At 44.3% G+C, this 20150-nt stretch overlaps 1 protein-coding gene across 3 annotated transcripts in view; it reads left to right on the top strand.

The window, feature by feature from the left end:
- scaper (S-phase cyclin A-associated protein in the ER) overlaps positions 1 to 20150 on the top strand; it is a 384847-nt gene continuing 364697 nt past the window's right edge. For all 3 annotated transcript variants that reach the window (XM_068015512.1, XM_068015509.1, XM_068015510.1), the window contains exons 1-2: positions 1 to 372; positions 19545 to 19662. In XM_068015512.1, the coding sequence (XP_067871613.1) occupies positions 139 to 372; positions 19545 to 19662 (352 nt within the window). In that variant the 5' untranslated portion in view covers positions 1 to 138. The remainder of the gene's footprint in view (positions 373 to 19544; positions 19663 to 20150) is intronic.

Here is a 20150-nt window from a genome sequence, read left to right as displayed (position 1 = left end):
TTGGTTGCGCGGCTGTCAATGAGCCGACCGCTGTTTTGTTGTCATTAAACTGAGGCAATTTTAATAAAGAAACGAGGAATATTTCTATTTATTCCCACCACAAAAAAAAAAATCGATGTAATATTAAAGCGAGAGAAAATGTCCAAGGAGTCGAGGAGCAGGCGGAGGGAGTTTGCGCCGGCTTTTCTAGGTGGCGGCGACGGGCGTGAGCGGAGCGGGCAGCGGCAGCCCGGAGCCGGCGCCGAGCCCCGGGACAGGCCCGGGCAGAAAATGGGGCCTGCAGGCGATGAACGGGAGCGATCGGGCAGCGGCAGCTCAGGATCCTCGTACGGGGGCAAAGGCAAGAGCCCGGCGGGTAGCGGCAATTCTAAGGTGCGGCAAAAGGGGGGAGGGGGGGCATTGTGCTGCTCTTGTGGGTTTTCTTTCAGTCTTGGAGGCCGTACAAATCAATGCAGCTGCTTATTATTCATCTCCTCCTCTCCTGAAGCCAACCCACTGTTGGGAACAAAAGGAATTCCTAATTTATAATCTATCCAGTTCTTCTTCCACCATCCTGGTACATAGAATCAGGGAAACGAACAGCATAGAATTGGGCCATTCGGCCCGTCGTGCCTGTTCTGGTTCTTTGAAAGAGCAGTTGTTCTACATTCCTGCTTTTCATCCGTAACCCTACGAGTTCCTCGTTCTCAACTACCTGTCCTACTGCCTTTTAAAATTATTTTGTGGAATAGTAGAATGCAGTGGTTAGCACCGCAGCCTCACAGCTCGAGCAACCCGGGTTCGGTTCTGGGCACTGCCTGTGCGGAGTTTGCAAGTTCTCCCTGTGACCGCGTGGGTTTCCTCCGGGTGCTCCGGTTTCCTCCCACAGCCAAAGACTTGCACGGTTGATGGGTAATTTGGCCATTGTAAATTGCCGCTAGTGTAGGTGGTAGGAGAATGGTGGGGATGTGGTAGGAAATAGGGGATTAATGTAGGATTAGTATAAATGGGTGGTTGTTGGTTGGCACAGACTCGGTGGGCCGAAGGGCCTGTTTCAGTGCTGTATCTCTAAATCAATAAAAAACACCTCTGCTTCCTGTCACTGAGCCAATTCTGTATCAATAACACTTCTTTTCACATAATTCCATGGGCTTCCAGCTTCTTAACAAGCTTCCTTTGTTGAACTTTGCAACCATAACAGAGTTGTTGACCAATCATAGCAATCAATCTCTACTATTAGTCTACAACAGATACAGGCATGAAGTGATAAATCTCCCAGCGATGGAGAGCTTTGGGTAAAAAAAAGAGTCTTGCATTTATCCAGTGCCTTTCTTGACCTCAGGACGTCCAAAAGTGCTTTACAGCCAAATCAAGTACCTTGGAAGTGCAGTCAAAGTTGTAAGGTTTGTTTAGTTTAGTTTAGAGATACAGCACTGAAACAGGCCCTTAGGCCCACCGAGTCTGTGGCCAAATCAAGTACCTTGGAAGTGCAGTCAAAGTTGTAAGGTTTGTTTAGTTTAGTTTAGAGATACAGCACTGAAACAGGCCCTTAGGCCCACCGAGTCTGTGCCAACCAACAACCACCCATTTATACTAATCCTACACTAATTCCATATTCCTACCACATCCCCACCTGTTCCTATATTTCCCTACCACCTACCTATACTAGGGGCAATTTATAATGGCCAATTAACCTATCAACCTGCAAGTCTTTGGCATGTGGGAGGAAACAGGAGCACCCGGAGGAAACCCACGCAGACACAGGGAGAACTTGCAAACTCCACACAGGCAGTACCCAGAATTGAACCCGGGTCGCTGGAGCTGTGAGGCTGCGGTGCTAACCACTGCGCCACTGTGCCGCCCCACAGGGAACACAGCAGTCAATTTGCACACTGTAAGCTCCCACAAACAGCGAAACCGTCATGACCAGGTAATGATAGGTCCAAAGTCATGTGTTCCTCTTGCTGGCTGCTTTGGTCAAGTGACTGGACTTCATGTGCCAGCCTTGATGGCGAGCATCGGTAGGTGATTTTGTGAGCTGCATTATAGCCCATGATCTGTACCTTACATCAGCATGGACCTCATTATTTTTACGTCAAGTCCTTCCCTAGCTCTGCTCTCTGCAGCCTCCCCCAGGCCTTCATCCAATCGTGCATACGCTCCCTTCTGTTGACAGTTCCATGCTTCCATCCTTTTGTACCATATTGATGCCAAAGCCTTTTGCTGTCATGCTCCAGCTCTCCACAAACTCATCTGCTTGGCTCTATCTTCTCCCATGTGCAGAATCCTATTAAAAGTTTTCTCTATTGCTGCATGCTTTTTGGATTTATTCCCATTTTCTTGTGAAGTGCTTTTTATCATTTTGCCATGCCACTATATATAAAAGTAGGCTATTGTCCACTTAATTGGATTTACCAACCGGAGTCATTGGATAGAGCTACGGTATGTAGTGGTATGTTACTTGATGAGTAATCCTGAGGCCTGGGCCAATAATCTGGAGAATGAGAGTTTGAATCCCATCATGCCGGTATGCGAATTTTAAGTTATAATAAAAAAAATTCTGGAAATGAAAAGTATGTGATTAAAGCTGTCAAATTGTCATAAAAGCCCAACTGGTTCTCTAAAGTCATTTTGGCCTGGAAATCTGCCACACTTGCCAGGTCTGGCCTATATGTGACTCCTGTCCTACACCAATGTAGATGATTCTTAACCGCTCTCCAAAGTGGCCCACCACCACCTTATCAAGGTAACTATTGATGGATGATGAATGCATGGATGCCAACCTCACCAGTGAGGCCCATGTCCCAGGAATTGGAATTTGGTTTGCATATCAATCCACTTCTCAGCCGTTTACATTCACTTCATTCTTGCTCACTTGGGGTTGGAATGGTCATTTTTGGATCCCTAAAAGTAAACCGTATGATGGAAATAGCAATCTATTGCTCCAGTGTGTATTTGAGCGGGAGAATAACCCATTCTGAAGGTAGTAATTACCAAGAATAAGCCACAGAAATGCAAAGTAAATAGGATTTGAGTGGGTGCAAAGGAGATTTGTCAGAATGGTTCCAGAGATGAGGGATTTTAACTTCAAGGTTAGGTTGGAGAAGCTGGGGTTGTTCCCCTTGGAGCAAAGGAGATTGAAGGGGGATTTCATAGAAGTGTACAAGATAATGACAGGTTTGGATAAGGTAGATAAAGCAAGGCATTCTCATTAGTTGATGGTCCAAGGACTAGGGGACACAGATTGAAGAATTTGGGCAAGAGATGCAGAGGGGAATGTGAGGAAGAACTTTTTTATGCAGTGAGTGGTAATGTCTTGGAACTCACTGCCTACGAGGGTAGTGGAAGCAGAGACATTGATTTCAAAAGGAAATTGGATGGGAACTTGAGAGAAATAAACATGCAGGGCCATGGGGATGGAGGAGGGGACATGGGACTGACTGGATTGCTGTACGGAGAGCCAGTATAGACTTGATGAGCCAAATGGCCTCCTTCTATGTCGTATTGACTCTGCAACTTTGATTAAAATGGTACAACTGATTTTTGTGGGTTGCTTAGAATGTTGAGGCAGTAGAGATGGTAAAGTGCAACTGCAGGCTAGTATGAAGAGAAATAAGCAAGCTCTGTTGTATCAAATCCACTACAACTGTAGTGCTTCAAGAACACCAATGCCACCTTCTCCGGGCAATAAATGCTGTCTCTGTCTTTGGCATCCACATTCTTGGTTGGTGTTGCAGTGGGGTGGGGGAGTGCGGAGGAAGGTGGGGGAGTGCGGGGGGAGGTATGGGAGCCCTAGCTAATGTTTCGCTTCTCTAGTCCAAGGTCAGTTGTAACCCTTCTGCTGCTGCCTTGTTGGAGTGTCAGACATGGCTCAGTTGGTGGCACTCTCACCTCTGAGAAAGCAGGTTGTGCGTTCCAGAGACTTGAGCTCAAAAAGCTAAGCTGACACTCGAGTGCAATACTGAGGGAGTGCAGCACTGTCGGAGATGCTGTCTTTAGAATGAGGCATTAAACTGTTTCCCCTCTCGGGTGGATGTAAAAGATCCGGTGGTACTATTTTGAAGAAGAGCAAGTGAGTCATCCCTGGTATCCTGTCCAATATTTATCTCTCAATCAACATCATAAAAAAGACCACCTGGCCATTATCACATTGTTTGTGGCGTTTCCTACATTACAAGAATGACCACACTTTAGAAGTTTTTGGCTGTAAAGTGCTTTGGGGTGTCCTGAGGATGTGAAAGGTTCCATATAAGTTAATTTTTTTCTTTATAATTTATTGCTACATGTACACTGATGACAGAATAGTGCATTGTGGTCCTTTCAAAGCAACTCTGAAGGCAAGTGACAAAGTAGCAATGCATAGTTGTTGATGACAATAGACTTTAGTTAGCAGGAACATAGTGTTCGATAAACTCAATCAGTATTTTATTGCTTTGAAGATGTTTAACCAATAGATTTCTTTTTAATATTATGGTCCTATGTTGAAAGACCTTGCAGATGTGTAGCACCATCTTCAACCTCAGCCAGTAAAGTACGTTTAATGTATAGTCACTGTTGTAATGTAGCAACAATATAAATGACCAGATAGAAACAGAAAATGCTGGAAATACTCAGCAGCTCAGGCAGCATCTGTGGAGAGAGAGAGAGAGAGAAACAGAGTTAATGTTTCAGGTTGATGACCTTTCATAAGAACCCGATGAGAACGTAGTTAGAGCATGGCTACCCAACCTGAACCCGATGACGTGTCCGGTTTGGGTCGGATTGCTCTTCCAGGTCCGGCATTCGGGCTCGGGTTGGGTCGGACACACACTATCACCACCTCCGGTACGTGGCTGCAATCTTAATGTACTTTTTAAGCAACCTTTCAAGTCCGGTTACAGTTTTTGTTGTTTATCTGCACAATCTTAAAAAGTGAAAAACGGAAGCTAGGTTAACTGAACATTCAGGTGGTTGGGTCGGACGCGGGCAAAATGAAAGGACTCGGGCCAGGTCGAGCTCGGGTTGGACGTAGTTCTGTTGGGCTCGGGCCAGGGTTCATTTGCAGACAAGAGCCAGCCTTTAAACCTAGTGGCTCAGTGGCAGCATTCTTGCCTCCTGAAGTTTGTGGATTCAAGTCCCATTTCAAAGACTTGAGCTCAAAATCTAGTCTGAGACTTCAGTGCAGTATTGAGGGTGTGTGCTACATGGACAGGGGTGGTGGGGGAGGGGGCGAGTTGGTGCCGTCTTTCAGCTGAGATGGTAAAGATCTTGTGGTACTATTAGCAAGAGAGTTCTCTCCAGTCCTGGTGAATATTCATTCTTGAACTGACGTCACTAAAACAGACTACTTGGTGATTAACGCATTGCTGTTTGTGGGAGCTTTCTGTGTGCAAATTGGCTGCCGTGTTACCTAAGTTACAGTAGTGACTACACTTCCAAAGTACTTTATTGACTTCAGTTCATTTTGGGACGTCCCGAGGTCTTAAAGTGCTATACAAATATGTCTTTTTTTTTTAAGGGTGGTTGGTGTGAAAAATGGAAAAATATGTTCTACTGATGCAGTAAAGAATGCACTTGGTGCAGAGTGCTGGGATCTTTGCAGTGCATTAGCTGATCAGGAATCAGAGTCATAGAGAGGTACAACACTGAAACAGGCCCTTCGACCCACCGAGTCTGTGCCGACCAACAACCACCCATTTATACTAATTCTACATTAATCCCATATTCCCTACCACATCCCCACCTACCTACCTACACTAGAGGCAATTTACAGTGGCCAATTTACCTATCAACCTGCAAGTCTTTGGCTGTGGAAGGAAACTGGGGCACCCGGCGGAAACCCACGCGGTCACAGGGAGAACTTGCAAACTCCGCACAGGCAGTACCCAGAATTGAACCCGGGTCCCTGGAGCTGTGAGGCTGCGGTGCTAACCACTGCGCCACTGTGCCGCTTTGGTGCCAACACTGATATCCCTCACTGCAATCGCAAATATAAAAAAAAAGACCTTGCTTAGCCGGCTTTGTCGTTGAAACAGTTGATAGAGAAATAGAGCAAAAGGCTACAGTGAAAACCTCAGATTCACAGCTAATATAGAACACAATGGCAAGGTGTGTCTCCTGCAAGTAGGTATCTGCCCAAGAAGCTTCCTGAGCATATTAATGTCAGAATTTGTTCATTTATATCATTGTTGATGTCCTGGGCTGTTTGTTTCACGTCTTTCTTTCCACTGCGGTATCTGAGCAGTGTTTAATTTGTTGGGATTGATTTATGGGATTGTGTTTTGTTGGCGCTAAAAGTAGAGCAAAACACAGGAGGTTGATAATCAGAGAGGCATGAAATCATGAACATGACCTGGGGCGATACGGAAGACTGGTCACTAGATCTTGAGTGACAGAAATTAACCAACAATGACATGCAGGAGTTGAGGTTCGTGAATGATTGGAAAAATAAAGACCATGAAGAAGCAGTGGGAGAATATTCAAGTGGCAAATCTTAGCAGCCAGTGTCAAACAGGTTCAGTTTAAGAGGAAGTAGTAAAAACTAGTATGAGAAAACAAATAAGGGAGAAACAGAAAATTAGAGGGCAGGTATTTTTAAATTGTGCTTTGTGAGCAATTGGGAGGTAAACTTAAAAGTAAAATTTTGTACACATCTGACAATGTTGACAGTTTGGGTGCCCCCATCCCTCTTGTCAAATGTACTGTGCATTGATCTAATAGTCATTGGAACCTGTGCTAAACCAGGTGGCCTAGGACGTGTTCCTTAGCCAGGGTTCTGATGAGCTGGTAATCACCAGGCCTGTATGTTCTGTGTGTAAAGTGGTACTGCCCCAACACTATTTTGTATACTGGAAAAAATCAGCTAAAAATCTTTGTCAGCCATTGGTGGACGAGCAGAATGTCTGCTTTGCTGCAGAGTCCCCTTGAACTCTGGCTACATTTGGAGTTCTATATTGTTGCAGTATGGTGAATCCAGTAACGTGGTGTTGTTTTGAAGGATAGGTACATTGTAAGTCAATGGTAAAGCTCTTGACTTTAAGCTCATTCTCCTTGATATTTGAAAGTGGGACCATATTAAAGATTACCCTAGAACTGAATCCTTTACTGCAGAATTGTACCTTCAGTTCAGAAAGTTCCATTGATATTGTGGACTCCCAAAAATGTTTAGAGATCTTAAAATATTAAATCAGGGTTCAACTCTTAAACTTGTTCTTATAGACTACCAGCAGTTCTGTGATTACTTTATATATTTGATTTGTGCTGATTTCTAACAATGCAGGGGAAAGCAGCTGACTCAACTTGAGTAGGTATGCTAATTCGCCATTTCCCCGTGCAAACAGGAGAATGTAATTAGTTTGAGAGCTAACCATTGGTAATGTTGAGGGCAGTTCGTTTGTGAATAGTACCATGATTTAATGATTGCCGTAACCATGCAACACTGCTGGAATAATTCCTCTCCACAGTGCCAAACATGCAGATCTGGTGGTCACCATATCTTCAGAGCGATTATAATTCAAGAAGCATGCAGGACTGAAGGTCACATTGTCTGTGTGTCTTTCCAGAAGAACTTCTGTTTGTATCATTAGGAGGAAGCAGACATAGCTGGACAGCTAAGCGGGGTGGAAAGGGGTCTATTTTTGCTTTGTCAGATGATCGTGTCATTAAGCACGGTATATTTTAGTAATGGTACAGTGTGTGTCCTTTACTGTAGTTTGACAGGATTGAAGTATGTCGGTGGAAGAGAATACTGAAGAACCCACTTATAGGCTCTACTTTTTTTCTGTACGTACTTTTTTGTCTATGTGCTGGGAGGATCAAACGCTCTCTTCTGAGAACTTAGTAGTCAGTCAACAGCTGACAGCTTTTCTGCAGGTTCCTCTTGACCTTTCACCACCGTCAATAAATGTTTGTAGTTTTATATTGTTCCAGAATGAGAGTTGCAGTAACTTTGGTGTTTTGGGTGAAGGATATGTTATGCCTGTTACCGCCTGAAGTAAAGAACGGGTTATTTGTTTGCCTGATATAGAACAGGTGACCAGGCTTACAGCTTAAACGTTAAAATAGTTTGGCGTTACAGTAAAGAAACAATTTTGTTGCTGACATTGTGACTGAAGTTTGGAGCCTTGAATGTTCTTGGGTATATTATGCAGGATTTACGTCTTTTTTTAAAAGCTTTCCAACAGTTTTTTTTTATTTGTGCCTTGGTTCCTTTTGATCATGTTTTACTTACTTCACCCCCCACCCCCCCACCCAGCCCTCCACTTTCATTCTCTTGTCTCCTGCAGACGCTGGTAGTTGCTGATATACAGTTCTATGCATACAGCCACACTCTAGTAACATCCCTAACTATCCATTCTTTAAATGTGAGATTAGATGGAGCGTATTGCACTCTTCTCAACCATGTAAGTCCTGGTGTCCAAGCTGTAGACTGTGGGTGATATTCATTCTGCACGCCATGGCAGCTGAGCCCACAAGTTAACTCCATTCTATTACTCATATTTCTTGTATGCTGGTTTGTGGTGTTTGCATTTCTTGAGCCCTTGTGATCTTGCTGAACCTTATCTGTTGTGTGGTGAAGCTTTGGTTATGTGCATATTTAAGCCTTGTAGATATTTGCTTGTTACTTGCATCCTTGTTTTTCTTTATTTCTGCTGGCAGAGCAACTTCAGTAGGCCAGTGCAAATTTTTTTTGATTTTTAAATGTGGAGATCAGAAATAGGAGCGGGAGTAGGCCATATGGCCCTTAGAGCCTGTTGTGCCATTCAGCATGATCATGGCTGATCTTCTGTATCAATTCCACTTTCCTGCTCTATCCCCATAACCCTTGATTCCTTGAATGCCCAAAAGCCTATCGATCTCGGTCTCAAATATACTTCACTCAAGAAAGGGTGTAAGGACAGCCATAGCAACTACAGGCCAGTTAGTTTAACATCAGTGGTGGGTAAGGTTTTAGAAACAATAATCAGAGAAAAAAAATCAACATGCACTTGAAGAGTTTTGATTTAATAAAGGACAGCCAGCATGGATTTACAAAAGGCAGATCCTCTTGACTAATCTAATTGATTTTTTTTGATGAAGTAACAGAGAAAGTTGATGAAGGGAATATAGTGGATGCTGTTTATATAGATTTTAAGAAAGCATTTGATAAACTACCACATAAAAGACCGATTAACAAAATTGAGGCTCATGGAATAGGAGGGTTAGTGTCAGCTTGGATAAAAAATTGGCTTCAGGGCAGAAAACAGCGAGTTGTAGTAAATGGTTGTTTTCCAGACTGGAGGATGGTAGACAGTGGTGTGTCCCAAGGGTCACTGCTGGGAACACTGCTTATTTTTCTATATATAAATGACTTGGATCTTGGAATAAAGAATAGAATCTCAAGATTTGCTGATGACACCACTTTTGGAGGTGTGGCGAACAGAGTTAATGATATGAACTGCCTGCAACAGGACAAAGATGAGCAGACTGGACAAAAAGGTGACAAATGGAATTTAATACCTGCAAGTGTGAGGTGATGCAATTTGACAGAAGAAATAGAGAGAGGCAATATATATTTAATGGCACAGTTCTAAAGAGTGTGCAGGAGCAGAAGGACTTGGGGGTTCATGTGCATTGATCTTTGAGGATAGCAGGACATATTGAGAGAGTGGTTAGTAAAGCACATGGGATCTTGGGATTCATAAATAGAAGCATTGAGTACAAAAGCAGGGAAGTTATGCTGAACCTTTATAAAAACTCTAGTTAGGCCCCAACTGGAGTATTGCGTCTAGTTCTGGTCTCCACACTTTAGGAAAGATGCAAGGGTCCTTGAGAGGGCGCAGAGGAGATTTACCAGAATGATTCCGGGGATGAGGGATTTTAGTTATAAGGTTTAGGTTGGAAAAATTGGGTTTGTTCTCCTTAGAACAAAGGAGATTGAGGAGAGATTTAACAGAAGTGTACAAGATTATGACAGGCTTAGATAAGTTAACCAAGGAAAAACTGTTCCCATTAACTAATGGTTCAAGGACTAAGTGACATGGATTCAAGGTTTTGGGCAAGAGATGCAGGGGCAACATGAGGAAGAACCTTTTTAAGCAGTAGGCAATAATGACCTGGAACCCGTTGTCCACAGGGTGGTAGAAACGGAGACAATCAAAGACTTGAATCAATGGATGGCCATTTCAAGGAAATAAACTTGCAGGGCTACGGGGATCGAGCGGAAGAGTGAGACTGAATGAATAGCTCTGTGGAGAGCTGGCATGGACTCGATGGGCTGAATGGCTTCCTTCTGAGCTGCAAAATGACTCTTAGCATTCACAGCCCTCTGTGATAGAGCATTCCAAAGATTCACAAGCCTTTGCAGAAATTTCTCCTCATCTCTGTCCAAAATGGTCGACCCCTTATCCTGGAGAGCTGAATAGGCTTTAAAATGTATTAATTGCATATAGAATTATTAATAAGAAATGTAAAATAACAGTAGCATAATAAGTTTGACGGCACAAAAGGCTGTTTAATTGCATAATTAAAGTTGGTTAATTTGGAACTTCAGATGCTGTAATCTGTTAATATCATGGCTAAGATTGCCAGCAATGTCGAGATTTGTAGTTAAATCTTGCAGTGGATGTCAGTAACGTTTGAGTAAATTAGATCAATTTGAAATGTTATATGGTAGGTGTTTCCTTCTTTGAAATCTCTATTGAAGACTGAGAACAGAGATGTATACATAACATAAGGAATAAGGGCAGGAGTAGACCAAATGGCCCCTTGAGCCTGCTCCACCATTTAATACCCGCTGAGGGGTTACAAAGGCCCACAAATGCGCAGATAGAGCAAGTTGTGCAAACCCAATATTTTTCTAAAACTCCAAGCGAGCCAGCTTGTAGATAATTTCCATCTTCACTGTCGGCGCCGCATTATGGGTATATCCTGGCAGGACAAAATCTCAAAGGCAGAGCTGCATAGTGTGTTGGCACTCTTCAAACAGAAGCGGCTTTGGTGGATTGGACACATCCGCAGGATAGAAGACGGTTGCATGCCCAGGGACCTTCTGTATGGTGAGGTATCCGGCATCAGACAACCGGTGGGGTGCCCAAGCTCTGCTTCAAGGATGCTTGCAAGTGTAACATGAAAACCCTAAACGTGGGAGTCACTAGCTGGTGAAAGAGAGAAATGGCGACACATCCTGTGGACTGGTGTGTTCTTTCTTTTTTTCTTCTTTTGGGCCTCCTTATCTCGAGAGACAATGGATACGCGCCTGGAGGTGGTCAGTGGTTTGTGAAGCAGCGCCTGGAGTGGCTATAAAGGCCAATTCTGGAGTGACAGGCTCTTCCACAGGTGCTGCAGAGAAATTTGTTTGTTGGGGCTGTTGCACAGTTGGCTCTCCCCTTGCGCCTCTGTCTTTTTTCCTGCCAACTACTAAGTCTCTTCGACTCGCCACAATTTAGCCCTGTCTTTATGGCTGCCCGCCAGCTCTGGCGAATGCTGGCAACTGACTCCCACGACTTGTGATCAATGTCACACGATTTCATGTCGCGTTTGCAGACGTCTTTATAACGGAGACATGGACGGCCGGTGGGTCTGATACCAGTGGCGAACTCGCTGTACAATGTGTCTTTGGGGATCCTGCCATCTTCCATGCGGCTCACATGGCCAAGCCATCTCAAGCGCCGCTGACTCAGTAGTGTGTATAAGCTGGGGGTGTTGGCCGCTTCAAGGACTTCTGTGTTGGAGATATAGTCCTGCCACCTGATGCCAAGTATTCTCCGAAGGCAGCGAAGATGGAATGAATTGAGACGTCGCTCTTGGCTGGCATACGTTGTCCAGGCCTCGCTGCCGTAGAGCAAGGTACTGAGGACACAGGCCTGATACACTCGGACTTTTGTGTTCCGTGTCAGTGCGCCATTTTCCCACACTCTCTTGGCCAGTCTGGACATAGCAGCGGAAGCCTTACTGGTGTGTACTACCATGATAACTAGTGCCGACAGCAGCTTGGCAACAGGTGCCAACGCCGAAAACAATAACTCTCAGTGTTAGTTGGCAGCTTCATGTATGGCACTGGTGGCAAAACCTGTCTCTCAAGGAATGGCCTTCACAACCATGAGCAAAGTTTCACCAAGATAAGACAGTCCACCAAAATGGATTGTTTGCTGCATGTCCATCATATTTCATAGATGGAAAGATGCCAACAATAACAAGTAAGCCAGCTTCTCTCCATTTGAGTTTTTAAAAAGAATATATTTTTCAGTGATTTTAATTTTTTGTGTGCAACATGATTCTGCAGAGATGGAGGCTGCTTCAGGCATCTGCTATTACATAATTAGGAGGCATAGATGAATAGCTCAGATTTGTCATCTGTCTTTCTCTCGTCGTCAATCCGTCGATGTTTTTCACACTTTTCTCTTGTACTGTCCAATATTCAATTGTGATCTCATTCTCTCTCCTTTCTCCCCTATTTCATTCATTTTCTTATTTCTCCATTGTTCTTACGCCACCCTTTGGTCTGCTGTGTCCTGGTCTCACTGCTCCTGACTCCCCCCCCACCTTTTCAAACTCCCCTCTCTCCCTCTTGAATGATTGTTGTTGTCTCGGGTCTTGCACCAACAAGAGCAAGAGAGGATTCTTCCAAGTCGCTTTTAATCTTACCACTGAGAAGTAAACATATGTTTTTTAAAAATTCATTCATGGGATGTGGGCATCGCAGGCCAGGCCAACATTTATTGCCCATCCCTAATTGCCCTTGAGAAGGTGGTGGTGAGTTACCTTCTTGAACTGCTGCAGTCCATTTGGGGAAGGTACACCCACAGTGCTGTTAGGAAGGGAGTTCCAGGATTTTGACCCAACGGTGGTGAAGGAACGGCGATATAGTTCCAAGTCAGGATGGTGTGTGACTTGGAGGGGAACTTGCAGGTGATGGTGTTCCCATGCATTTGCTGCCCTTGTCCTTCTAGTTGGTAGAGGTCGCAAGTTTGGAATGTGCTGTCGAAGGAGCCTTGGTGCATTGCTGCAGTGCATCTTATAAATGGTACGCACTGCTGCCACTGTGCGTCGGTGGTGCAGGGAGTGAAAGTTTGTAGATGGGGTGCCAATCAAGCGGGCTGCTTTGTCCTGGATCGTGTCGAGCTTCTTGAATGTTGTTGGAGCTACACCCATCCAGGCAAGTGAAGAGTATTCCATCACACTCCTGACTTGTGCCTTGTAGATGGTGGACAGGCTTTGGGGAGTCAGGAGGTGAGTTACTCGCCTCAGGATTCCTAGCCTGTGACCTGCTCTTGTAGCCACAGTATTTATATGGCTACTCTAGTTCAGTTTCTGGTCAATGGTAGCCCCTAGGATGTTGATAGTGGGGGATTCAGCGATGGTAATGCCATTGAGTGTCAAGGGGAGATGGTTAGATTCTCTCTTGTTGGAGATGGTCATTGCCTGGCACTTGTGTGGCACAAATGTTACTTGCCACTTATAGCCCAAGCCTGGATATTGTCCAGGTCTTGCTGCATTTCTACACGGACTGCTTCAATATCTGAGGAGTCACGAACGGTGCTGAACATTGTGCAATCATCAGCAAACATCCCCACTTCTGACCTAATGATTGAAGGAAGGTCATTGATGAAGCAGCTGAAGATGGTTGGGCCTAGGACACTACCCTGAGGAACTCCTGCAGTGATGTCCTGGAGCTCAGGTGATTGACCTCCAACAGCCACAACCATCTTCCTTTGCGCTAGTTATGATTCCAGCCAGCGGAGGGTTTTCCCCCTGATTCCCATTGACCTCAGTTTTGCTAGGGCTCCTTAATGCCATACTCGGTCAAATGCTGCTTTGATGTCAAAGGCAGTCACTCTCACCTCACCTCTTGAGTTCAGCTCTTTTGTCCATGTTTGAACCAAGGCTGTAATGAGGTCAGGAGCTGAGTGGCCCTGGCGGAACCCTAACTGAGCGTCACTGAGCATGTTATTGCTAAGCAAGTGCTGCTTGTTGGCACTGTTGATGACACCTTCCATCATTTTACTGATGATTGAGAGTAGGCTGATGGGGTGGTAATTGGCCGGGTTGGACTTGTCCTGCATTTTGTGTACAGGACATACCTTGACAATTTTCCACATTGCAAGGTAGATGCCAGTGTTGTAGCTGTACTGGAACAGCTTGGCTAGGGGTGCGGCAAGTTCTGGAGCACAGGTTTTCAGTACTATTGCCGGAATATTGTCAGGGCCCATAGCTTTTGCAGTATCCAGTGCCTTCAGTTGTTTCTTGATATCACGCGGAGTGAATCGAATTGGCTGAAGTCTGGCATCTGTGATGCTGGGGACTTCAGGGGGAGGCCGAGATGGATCATCAACTCGGCACTTCTGGCTGAAGACTGTTGCAAATGCTTCAGCCTTATCTTTCACACTGATGTGCTGGGCTCCCCCATCATTGAGGATGGGGATATTTGTGGAGCCACCTCCTCCCAGTTAGTTGTTTAATTGTCCACCACCATTCACGGCTGGATGTGGCAGGATTGCAGAGATTCGATCTGATCCGTTGGTTATGGGGTCGCTTAGCTCTGTCTGTCACATGCTGCTTACGCAGTTTGGCCCGCAGATAGTCCTGTGTTGTAGCTTCACCAGGTTGACACCTCATTTTGAGGTATGCCTGGTGCTGCTCCTGGCATGCCCTCCTGCACTTCATTGAACCAGGGTTGGTCTCCTGGCTTGATGGTAATTGTAGAGTGGGGGATATGCCAGACCATGAGGTTACAGATTGTGGTTGAGTACAGTTCTGCTGCTGCTGATGGCCCACAGCGCCTCATGTATGCCCAGTTTTGCATTGCTAGATCCATTCAAAATCTATCCCATTTAGCACGGTGGTAGCGCCACACAACACGATAGAGGGTATCCTCAATGTGAAAGCGGGACTTCGTCTGCACAAGCACTGTGCGACGGTCATTTCTACCAATACTGTCATGGACAGATGCATCTGAGGCAGGCAGATTGGTGAGGATGAGGTCAAGTATGTTTTCCCCTCTTGTTGGTTGCCTCACCACCTGCCACATACCCAGTCTAGCAGATATATCCTTTAGGACTTGGCCAGCTCGGTCAGTAGTGGTGCTACCGAGCCACTCTTGGTGATGGACTTTGGAGTCCTCAACCCAGAGTACATTTTGTGCCCTCGCCACCCTCTGTGCTTCCTCCAAGAGCTGTTTAACATGGAGGAGTACTGACATATCAGCTGAGGGAGGGCGGTAGGTGGTAAGCAGCAGGAGGTTTCCTTGTCCATGTTTGATCTTCATGGGGTCCAGAGTCGATGTTGAGGACTCCCAGGGCAACTTCCTCCTGACTGTATACCACTGTGCCACCACCTCTGGTGCGTCTGTCCTGCCGGTGGGGCAGGACATACCCAGGGATGGTGATGGCAGTGTCTGGGACATTGTCTGTAAGGTATGATTCCGTGAGTATGACTGTGTCACGCTGTTGCTTGGCTAGTCTGTGGGACAGCTCTCCCAACTTTGGCACAAGCCCCCAGATGTTAGTAAGGAGGACTTTGCAGGGTCGACAGGGCTGGGTTTGCCGTTGTCGTTTCTGGGTTGATGCCGGGTGGTCCGTCCGGTTTCATTCCTTTTTATTGACTTTGTAGCGGTTAGATACAACTGAGTGGCATGCTAGGCCATTTCAGAGGGCATGTAAGAGTCAAGCACATTGCTGTGGATCTGGAGTAACATGTAGGCCAGACCAGGTAAGGACAGCAGATTTCCTTCCCTGAAGGACATTCGTGAACCAGATGGGTTTTTACAACATTCGACAATGGTTTCATGACCATCATTAGACTAGATTTATTAATTGAATTCAAATTCCACCTTCTGGTGGGATTTGAACCCATGTCCCCAGAGCAATACTCTGGGTTACTACTCCAGTGACAATACCACTATGCCACCGCCTCCCCAGGATGTGCCACCCAGGGTGAGCTGGTAGCCTGTTTAATTTTTCTGTCACTGCTTCATTGACAAAGGAACTTGCCTCTGGGAAGGTAACTGGATATATACTTGAAAAGGAAACATTTTCAGGGCTGTGGGCAAAAAGCGAGGGAGTGGGACTAATTGTATAGCTTTTTCAAAGAACTGGCACAGACACAAGAGACTGGATAGCCTCCCTCTGTGCTGCATGATTATATGATTTCCCCTTATGGCCTTTATTAGGAACCTTCATTGTATAGTGACCTAAACTTTTCTGTGTAGGGCCCCCATGCAAATATTGACACTTCTGTACTTCCACACACCAGTGTTGCAAGATCCACACACAAGTGTTGCAAGATCCACACACAAGTGTTGCAAGATAACTGAAGTGAGTACTTTGAAGTACTGAGCACTGCAGGATTGTAATGCTTCCTCAAGCATTAAGTTAAAGCAGTCACTGATTCAGTGCAAGCTTGTGACTGTTTTTGGAACACTCCAGGATCATTTATTCTATTTTTTTTCTTGGGATATGGTTCATTGGCCAGGCTTCACTTAATGTTTGTTCCTAGTTGCCCTGAAAAGGTGGTAGGTGGGTCTTTTTCCTGAAGCAATTGTGTCGCAATTGACACTTGCTCAGCCACTTCGGAGGGTTTTCAGAATTAACTGTGTGGTGTGGGACTGGTGTCACGCGAAGGCTAGACTGGGTAGGGTGACAGATTCATATTTCTAAAGGACACTAGTAAATCAGATGAGTTTTTATGACAATCTGGTAGCTTTCATGGTCACTTTTTATTTTGGTTCTACCCTACAAACCCCAAATTTATTGAATTCAGTTCATGGTTTCTGGGTTGCCAGTTTGGGACAATAACCGATACACTTCTGTACTCTTTCTCTGCACAGTTCTTCGTAGAAACGCTTCCCATGCAACAACATTACTGCAAGTTTTTCTTATTAAAATAGTGCAGACTAGATTACAGGAACATTTTACATACCACTGACCACCTCTAGGCGCTTACCCATTGTCTCTCGAGACAAGGAGGCCAAAGAAGAAAAGATATGTGTTAATATTCTAAAATTCTCTCATTTGCATGCACTTTCTGTTGAAATTCTTCTTTTATAATTGACAGTGCTCACATTTGTAGTGGACATTACTTATGTTAAGCTTGTTGGGCTGCTGCATTATCACTGGCCGTTGAGTATTCGAGTGACAAGTTTACTTTTTATTATTCATTCGTGGGATGTGGGCATTGCTGGCCAGGCCAGCATTTATTGCCTATCCCTAATTGCACTTGAGATGGTGGTGGTTCTAGAAATGTTGCAGTTGTTGTAGTGGTTTTTGTTACAATTGAGTGGCTTGCTTAGCCATTTCAGAGGGCAATTAAGAGTCAACCATGGCAGCTGGGAATTTAAATTCGATTAATTAAATAAATCTAGAATTAAAAAGCCAGTATCAGTAATGGTGACAGTGAAACTACTGGATTGTTGTAAAAACCCATCAGGTTCACTAATGCCCTTTAAGGAAGGGAATCTGCCATCCTTGCCTGGTCTGACCTATACGTAACTCCAGACCCGTAGCAATGTGGTTGACTCAACTGTATTCTGAAATAGCTTAACAAGTCACTCAGTTGCCAAGAAGGCAACTCACCACCACGCTCTCAAGGGCAATTAGAGATGGGTAATGAATGCTGGGCTTGCCAGTGATGCTTGCATCCCGAGAATGAATTAAAAGAAATTTTGGGTTTGATTTTCCCCAACTCCACCTTATTTCTGTTGAGGTCAGTTGATCTCAACTCTCCATTGGACACAATACAATTACTATGTGCTAGGTAGAGTAACAATATTGATCGGGGTTTCCACTCTGAATTACCATTCAATCACTGCCTGTCTTTCAAACTGCATGTCAGCACGTCAGACCAGAACAGGATCAGACTTGGCTGTGGTATCCCTCATGGTGGATAGCTTGTTGCTGCTAACATTTTGAGCTCTCGCCCAAATTGTGACCATATGGTTGAGTGGAGAATGTTGGGCACTCCCAGAACCTGAGTCAGGGGAGTTGAGAAAAGATTGAAATAGAGGTTGAGTGATGTGCTGAGTACTACTTTGTCTTTGCAAACTCCAGCATCCACACACATGAGAACTGGAGAAATTTAGCGAGATTTTGTTAGACTAAGAAACTGCTGACATTTCTGAGGACTTCAGTAGCGAGAGAGATTGGAATTTATAAAATGCTAATCCTGTCCAACAATGTGCATTAGCACTTGAATTACTTCAAGTAATTTTTGTTGTCAAACACTGCCATTTTGTTGCAGTGTCATAGTCGACCCCTTGTTGTTTGAGTATGTCCAAGGTGTAAAATAATTTTATCGTTTTCTGTGGGTCCTCTCATGACTAAGAGTGCAATATTGGATTGGCACAATGTTCACAGAACTGGCATTTCATATTGTTGGTGCTTGGGGGAAGTTCTACAGCTGTGCCACCTCTGGGAATGTTGGACATTGTGAGCTTGGAGTAGATGATTCCTGAAACGTGCTGAATCAAATTTCAGTGCTTGTCTCTACCGGTCAGCTGCAGTGTTTTCCCAAGAGGTGGTCTGCAATGCTGAACTTTGTAAGGCTTTTTTTTTAGGATATCCTTGTATCCTTTGTACTGACCACCTTAATGTTGTTTGCGTTGAGACAGTTCCCCATAGAAGATCTGCTTGGGGATTCAGTAATCATCATGTGGGTGACATGGCCTGCCCATCTAAGTTGAATTTTCTGGAGGGTGGTCTCTATGCTGTTGAGCCCAGCACAGCGGAGGACCTTGTTGTTGTTTTGTTCTGCCATCAAATTCTCAACATGGACCACAGGTGTCTTTAGAAGTGTTTCAGAGCTTTAATGTAGTGCCTATAGCAGACCCAGGGTTCTGCGCTATACAGCAGAGTGATGAGGACAATGGCCTGGTAGATTTCAGTCTTCAGCTTAATGCTTGGAAGCAGAATGGCGTTATCATGGAGTTGGCCATAGGTAGAGTTTGCTTTCTGGATGTGTGCACGGATATTCTTCATCAGTAGTGGCATCCCTGGAGATCAAACGACCAAAGTATGAGAATTTTTCTACAGTCTTGACACTGGTGCCATCAACAGTAAATGCAGCAAAACCCCAGCAGTAAACAGCAGCAGGGTAAATGACCAATTCATCTATTTTTATTTAGTGTTTGAGTGAAGATGGTCAGTCAGGACACCAAAAGGATTCTCTCCTTTGAGTAATACCATAGATATGTAACAGTTGTTACAGTGGATAGAAGCATCCACTGAAGGGTGACACATCTTAATGCAGCATTCCTCACTATGCTCTTGATCTTATGTTTGAATGGAATGAATAAAACATCTTTGTGTAGTGTGAAGAGTAATGAATACTCTGCTTCATAGTTTATCTTTTTCCTAACTTTTCTTTTAAACTTTCCTATAAGCAGGAATGTGCACTGAATTTGTAACCTAGAAAGAAATCAGGATACTGGTGTAGTGGAGAACTGTGAATTAAAAACAACTTCAACTTAAATAGTGCCTTTAATATAACAAAAGACATTCTGGACAGAGAATGTTGGACACTGAGTGTGTAGTAGGAGAGCAGTTAGGGGGAATTAACTTAACTTATTTTCAGCCATGCAGCATTAATCAGTATTGAATTGTTCTTGCTTTTAGGCCTCGTTCCAGAGATCCAACAGTCATGACAAAGTCCGGAAGATAGTTGCACAAGAAGGGCGGGCAGCCAGAAACCTAATTGCATGGAGTGTTCCCTTGGAAAGTAAAGATGAAGATGGTAAGCTTTTAATAAATTGATTTTCCGTATATCTTCTGTATCCCAACTACACTCATGGTCATGGTTAGTTGCCATATGTAATGCTAGATAAACAAAGGGGCTTCACATTGTAGCTTCAAAGGTTCGTTTAGCTCTTTTAGTTATTAGAATGGATAGGGCTTCAACTGTCACGTTGGCTAATTTTAAATACACACACCCATTCATAAAACAAGAACAAGTCATTGAAAAAACTAACATATTTAATCTTTGTGATTTCTGTCTGTCTCCCTGCCCCCCCTGACGTTCTTTCCCTTTGGATTCCCCTATCCTCTCCCCATTACAATGTGATTAGACAGATACTTTGCCACAGTGTGAATTTTATTATGGTATGATTGTCCAGAGAATTTTTAAAGTATAAAAACCAGATGTAACAAGATGTAAAAAAAAGGCTTATAAAATTTGTTATATAAGAAAGAACTTGCATTTATAAAAATAAAGTAAATATATAT

The sequence above is a fragment of the Heterodontus francisci genome, chromosome 35, assembly GCF_036365525.1.
Source record: "Heterodontus francisci isolate sHetFra1 chromosome 35, sHetFra1.hap1, whole genome shotgun sequence".
In the NCBI taxonomy this organism is placed as follows: Eukaryota; Metazoa; Chordata; class Chondrichthyes; order Heterodontiformes; family Heterodontidae; genus Heterodontus; species Heterodontus francisci.
The sequence above is the reverse complement of the archived record's forward strand: the minus strand, read 5'-3'. Positions and strand labels throughout refer to the sequence as shown.